At 51.2% G+C, this 6,000-nt stretch overlaps 1 protein-coding gene across 4 annotated transcripts in view; it reads right to left on the bottom strand.

The window, feature by feature from the left end:
- Nucleotides 1-489: 489 nt before the first annotated feature.
- EXOC6B (exocyst complex component 6B) overlaps nucleotides 490-6,000 on the bottom strand; it is a 638,754-nt gene continuing 633,243 nt past the window's right edge. For all 4 annotated transcript variants that reach the window (XM_066378003.1, XM_066378005.1, XM_066378007.1 and 1 more), the window contains one exon: nucleotides 490-3,856. In XM_066378003.1, coding sequence (XP_066234100.1) covers nucleotides 3,730-3,856 — 127 coding nt within the window. In that variant the 3' untranslated portion in view covers nucleotides 490-3,729. The remainder of the gene's footprint in view (nucleotides 3,857-6,000) is intronic.

Genomic DNA, 6,000 nt, shown 5'->3' with positions numbered 1-6,000 from the left:
AGTCTGAATTCCATTCCTCTGAGGCTCAGCTAACTGGCATCCTGTTTTCTCTGTGCCACCTTGCTGAACAGACAGTTTCTGTACCAGGCCATGCCTGTCCCTCTCCCCTACGGAGCTCTAGAATGGTTCTCTCCACTGCCCCAGACTGGCTTTGTTTGGGATAATTCTCCATCACTGTTTTGACCAGGAATCTTTCCAGGCTGGTATTCCAAACCACACTGGGCCCTGGTTGCCTGGCCCAGTGCTCTGCACAAATCAGGCATTTCAGCAGTTATTCCTCTGCATGGCGATGCTGGTGCTAACTGTGCAGACAGAAAAGCCTAACCCAGCGGTTTGGATATTTCCAGGGCCCCTGGCCCTGCCTGGAAGGCAGGCTTTCTCCACCCCACCGGGCTTTGCCTGCTCTGGTCCTGCGCAATGTATGTCATCCAGCTACGGCCACACTGTGCAAAGAGGGTGGGAGAACAAAAGGACCATGAGACAACGCCGTGGCTTTTGAAACAAGTATGTAGGCTTCTTGTTTAATAGCAGTTAAAACAGGAAAGTGTACAGAGGAGTAAACATGCTCTTTCCACACAGCAGGTTTCCCAGGAACCACAAGGCTCATCAGCATCAGTAGCTTTACTAGTGAGTTTTTAAAAAGTTCCCTTTAGAGTTAAAAAATGGCTCTCCTAGATTTCCTCAGTAAATGTGCAACTGTGCAAAATAAAAAGGCCATTTCCAACAAATTAGTAAAAAATAATTGTGAATTCAGGCAAAAAAAAAAAAAAATTAAACAACAACAAAAAAAGCAGCGAATGAAGCAGCCAGGAGCAGAGTCCAGGAAGAAGGGAGGCTGAGGTGGGCACTTCTGCGGCACCCCCAGGCGTGTGCTCAGGGGCCTCACGAGGAAGGCCACGGCCAACGCCAGTCACGGGGATCAAGGGCCCTGGGTCTGGGATTTGCTGAGCAAGCATGTGTCACCTGCGCAGGGAAGGTAGCCGGCTTTGAGGCCTGGCGACACTGGAAACACTGAGGATGCTCCCGGGAAGCCTTCCGTCCCCTCTGCCCATGCGGGTACTCTGCTGGCTCCAATTTCCAGGTCCTGTTTTCCCTACTAACCAGGAGTCGGCTCAGAGAGATCTTCCTAGGAGTCAAAAGTACAACCGGTTCCTCCTTCCTTCTACTCCTTATGAAACCCACTAAGAGTCCTAAACTGGACTGTCCTTTCAGGAACATGAACATGGTTTCCCCAAGAATTTGGCCAAGGGTTCATGCCAACTGTAAACCTGGCAGCTCCCAGCCACCCACCTCCTCGCTCTGATTGGGCCTCCAGGCACTGTGCACCACTGGGCATCCGAAGCCAGCCCTTCGGAGTCCAAGGAGCATGGGCACACACACTTGTCACAGGTCCTCTCAAGGGCTGGCCCAGCTGGAGGCCTACAGACAAAACAGTCCTGCTTTACCCACCCAACCCCCTGGACATTGCTGGTCCCTGTTTTTTACCCACCCGCACCCCCCACCCCTAAGAGGGGGTCTCTGCAGACAACACAGCAGCAGCACACGGGGTTTGTTCGGGAAGACTGAAGGCAGCCGAGGGCGGAGGGAGCTGCCACAGGGTCTGCCCATGAGTCTGGAGCTTGAACGGGTGTTTTCCTTATAGGGGCTTCTTCGAACAAGGTGCAGAGCACACCTTGCTCCTCTGCCTGCTTACTTTTCACTCTCTGACAGTTTTCCCAGGGAACAGGTTTGAGACCAGACCAGCAATGCAGACAAAAAGACAAAAATTGGGACACACTTAAGATTTACCCCATTCCCACTTGCAAGTCTGGGTGCTCAAGCTGGAGGGATCTTGCTGCATGCCACCGGGGATGAGTGAAGGAGGGTGTTTGGCCCGTTTTCGGCAACAGGGCTGCACATTACTGTAATCATGTCTCATCTTTTCAATAAAATCCAATGTTTGGGAGATTTGCATGGGCCCTGCCTTCCCTTGGCTTCTGAAGTTCTGGGTGGCAGTACTCATCGCCTCATCCTAAGATCCCGGGCCAACTGCTGAGCCCCAGATGAGCCTCAGAAGCTCGTGCAGAGCTCAGTGTGGCCCGGTCTCTCCAGCTCTGAGGAAGCTGCACGTGTGTGTGTGTTTGTGTGTGTGTGTGTGTGTGTGTGCATGTGCGCGCTCTTTCCTGTGGTTTCCGAGTTGTGATGAGTAAGGAGGGTCAGGGGTGGGGAAGGAAAGAGGAAGCACTGCCCTCCGGAAGTGACGCAGTAGCTGACAAAGGTAGTGCAGTGCTGCTTGATGAGCGTCTCTTCCCACGAACCCACGCTGGAAACACCTGTGTGGCTTACTGGTAACTGCTTGCTGATGCACAATTCTACTCTGGCCAGTAGCCATAACGGCATCTTCCCGAAATGTCTTCAGGTGCAGGTTCCTCTGACGGGCCTCAAAGCAAAGCCCTTGTATGGAGTCTCAGGAGCGCAGCGGGGCCAGTGGACACAGTCTCCGGGCTAGCTGGCGCAGGCTCCCCATGCAGACTCAGGAGTCCGGGGCAGGCTTATAGACAGTCTTTTTCAGGCAGGGCCAAAAGATGGCTACAGGGAGCTCAGAAGAGGACAAGAGGCCTTGGGCCTGAGCAAAGCTTCATATCCAGATGGCTTGGTGAGGGACAGCTGGGCCAGAAGCAACAAACCACTAGCCTTGGTTGGCCCAGTCTACCTCACGGGGACAGTGGCGCCATCACTCGAGGCATCCAGTCCAGCTGGGGCTGCTCCTACAGCGCAGAGCTGGTGACATTTCCTTTTAAAGATGGTGCACAGAAAATGGGTTTTAAAAGACAAAGGAAAATCTCAAGTAATCTTCAGGTTTCACCTAGGGGTAAAGTAGGGTCAATGCCAGGCTCCTGGAGTCTGCCCTCTCAGTGACGCTGCTGCACTGCAGGAAGCCACGTCTGAGACTCTCCGGGAAGACCCATGGAAGTGACTGCCAACCTGCCCTGAGCCAGTGCCCTGACGGCGAAAGAGGAAATGAGATGAACGGAGATGGGGCTGAGGCTCTGGGTCCATCCACACTGGCCTTCCAGTGTGGGGCAACCTACCCGCAGTCACAGGGCCCCATTATTACCACTGTGTACGCACCTCTGTCCTGCTGCAGAAACATTAGCAGTAAAGCATTGAGTCAGAGCTAGGCTAAGAAGCTGCCGTCCTGGGGGGCTGGAGTGAAGTGTCATCTTGCCACGTGCCATGCCTCTTCACCAGAGCCAATGACAGTCAGTGGACTGATGAGGCGAACCCCAGGACCGTGTGCTGGTCTTTAGTTTTCCAGGAAGAATCAGCCTCCCAGGTGGTGAATGGGCAGCCAGGAGTGAACAGGATACACTGTATATCCTTTTGCCTGCTCACCTTACCTTCCCGTGCCAAGTTCCCATTCTGCCTGTGTAGTTCCTGAGCCCCAGACCTAAGCTCAAGAGCTGTGAGTGACAGGTGGTTCCTCACACTGGGGCTGATGACACTCTAGGATCATACAGATAGTGTAGCGATAACTTCCCCTGAGTCCCGGCCTAGCAACATCTCATATGCTTGCTTACTCTTGTGCCTCTATGACTATGGGGAAAGGTTATGTGAATACTGTACATAGGTTATTAAAAAAATACATTTTCTCTCTTTGAAGAAGAATGCATAAATGCAGGGCCAGCGAGGGCTGGGCCCTGGTCTGTGGGGCTGGGGCGAGCAGCCCCCGGGGGCTGAGGCCAGCCTTCAGGAGTGGTGGCTGCTGATGAGTCCACGGAGCTGCTTGGCAACAGTGTCAATCAATTTCTGTTTGTCTCGCTCATTTTTACGAAACTGTGCAAACATGTTGTTCTTGCGGCTAGTGTCCTTCATCCTAAACAGAGAAAGAAAAAAGGAGAGCAAGGGTTTGAGAAGACCATGGTAGAAGGGGGACTGGCAAGAGGGAAGATGACAGAGTGTACCTCAGCTGCCACCCAGAGTGACAGTCCAGAACACTCCCACTGTCAGGCTCATATTTATTACCTTTGCACAGGAAGCTGTCCTGCTGGCGCCCACAGTCCTCCCAAACTCAGGCACCATTGGCTACAGCTAAGTGCCAACTCTGGAGGGGCTTACCCCTGTGGACCACACCCACCTCCCTACACCATTCCCTTCTATCTCCAGGTATGCACCTGCTACATGGAGATACCTGGGACATGCTGTAGCAATGATGGTCAGAAGGCTCCTACAGAAGATGTAGAATTTACTCATCACCTCATAAGCTGACTTAATCCTGCTGGGACCTTAGAGCTGGTAATTGAAAGGTAAAGCAGAAAAATGCTCTTAACTAGCAATTCCAAGAGGACATGAATCACAAAGCCACTATGCAATTCTAAACCTTGCCATTGGTCACTCAACCCCATCCCTAGCAAAATTGAGGGCTTGACTGATCTCTTTCATCTCAGAGTAAGGTGTGAAAGAGGTCATGATGCTGAGGAAAGCAGATGAGAAAAGGTTGGACCACCCTGGCTGGGTAGCTCAGTTGGCTGGAGCATTGTCCTGATATGCCAAGGTGGTGGATTCGATCCCGGGTCAGGCCACATACAAGTCAACCAATGAATGCATAAATGGGTGGAAAAACAAATTGATATTTCCTTCTCTCTCTTTCTCTCTGCTCCATCTAAAACATCAATTGAAAAAAAAAAAGTTGGACTATTCTCTCACTTGATGAACCAGGGCTTTTGGCAAGAGAAGCCCCTGAGCTCTCAGTGGCTGTTTATATCCTCAGGCCTTTGACCATTGGAGAACTTCCTATTACTAGAACACCCTGAAGCCCCAGAACACTTTTCTAGCGTATTCCTAGAGCACAAACAATGGGCAGCTCTGGCCAATGGTTCTATCAGATAGCGAGACATAATTGGCAAGCACAGATTAAAAAAATCAAGGTCAGGCTGAGGGTGTCACAGAATCCCCCAAGTCTGACTAGGCTGTTGCAATAGAATCCAAGAATCTGGTCTTTCTTGCAGAGGGCCCACGCATGACCCTGACATCTGGTGTTAACTATTAGTTCTCGCTCCAGGCTCCACACACCAGATCTCTCCCCCTTAGCTAGTTCCCCATTGTTAGAGAACTGAGAACACTCCTAGATGGATTTCTCCTTGGGATAGTGCTAGGCTGGTTTTCACCATCACCTGCTCTCTGACTTCCCGGCTCCCTGGGCTGCAAGAAGGCTGGCTAGACAAAGGGAAGGAGGGAAGGCAGCACTGTGGAGTAGCCTGGGGCCAGGCATGCTCCCTACAGGCAAATAGAGGTCACAGGGCATTTATTTCCACTGATAAGAGGTTCTGGTGAGCACCACAGTGCTATGGCTCTGGCTGACAGAGGCATCACACTCTCTTTCTGATCTAAGTAAGCTTAAGGGCCTTCAGGCTGGAATTACTCATCAAGCAAACTGAGAACATTGGATATAAGGTACAACCATGTGCATGAGAAGGCCGTGCTTGGAGGGGCTGGGGAGAGGTAACAAGGTGTAGAGGTTTAGGTTGAAAAGAGCCCTCAAGGCTATGATGATGATGGTCCTCAGTCCTTGCCACAGTAATGTCACAATTATGTTTGTGGAACTGGCCTGGTGTTAGATTATTTATCCCAGAGAATGATCCTTTCCACTTCTTAATTATGCTATAAATCTAAATAAAAAACAACACAAAACAAAAAGAAAAGGGAGAAAATGCTTCCCATGTTTATGGAACATCTAATTTAACATTCAGTGTGATCTTTAGACCCGTAACTCCTTGAATCAGCCCAGAGACAAGTGGCTAGAGCTGGCTTTCAGCCCCCTGTGGGGAGGTCCTTCAGGAAGGCAGAGGAGAAGAGGGTAGTCTCTGAGTCTCAGAGGTTAGCTTTCCTGGCCATTCAGGCCTGGAGTTGGGATCTCTTGACAGATAACTTAAGTGCCCTGAGTGCTGACGACAGCAGCTGGTGGTACCCTAGTATTCTCTGAGACCAAAGGAACACCCTCCCCCCATCCCGTTCTGTAAG

Source organism: Saccopteryx leptura, chromosome 3 (assembly GCF_036850995.1).
Source record: "Saccopteryx leptura isolate mSacLep1 chromosome 3, mSacLep1_pri_phased_curated, whole genome shotgun sequence".
Classification (NCBI taxonomy): Eukaryota; Metazoa; Chordata; class Mammalia; order Chiroptera; family Emballonuridae; genus Saccopteryx; species Saccopteryx leptura.
Note: the sequence above shows the minus strand (reverse complement) of the source record. Positions and strands in the feature narration are given on the sequence as shown.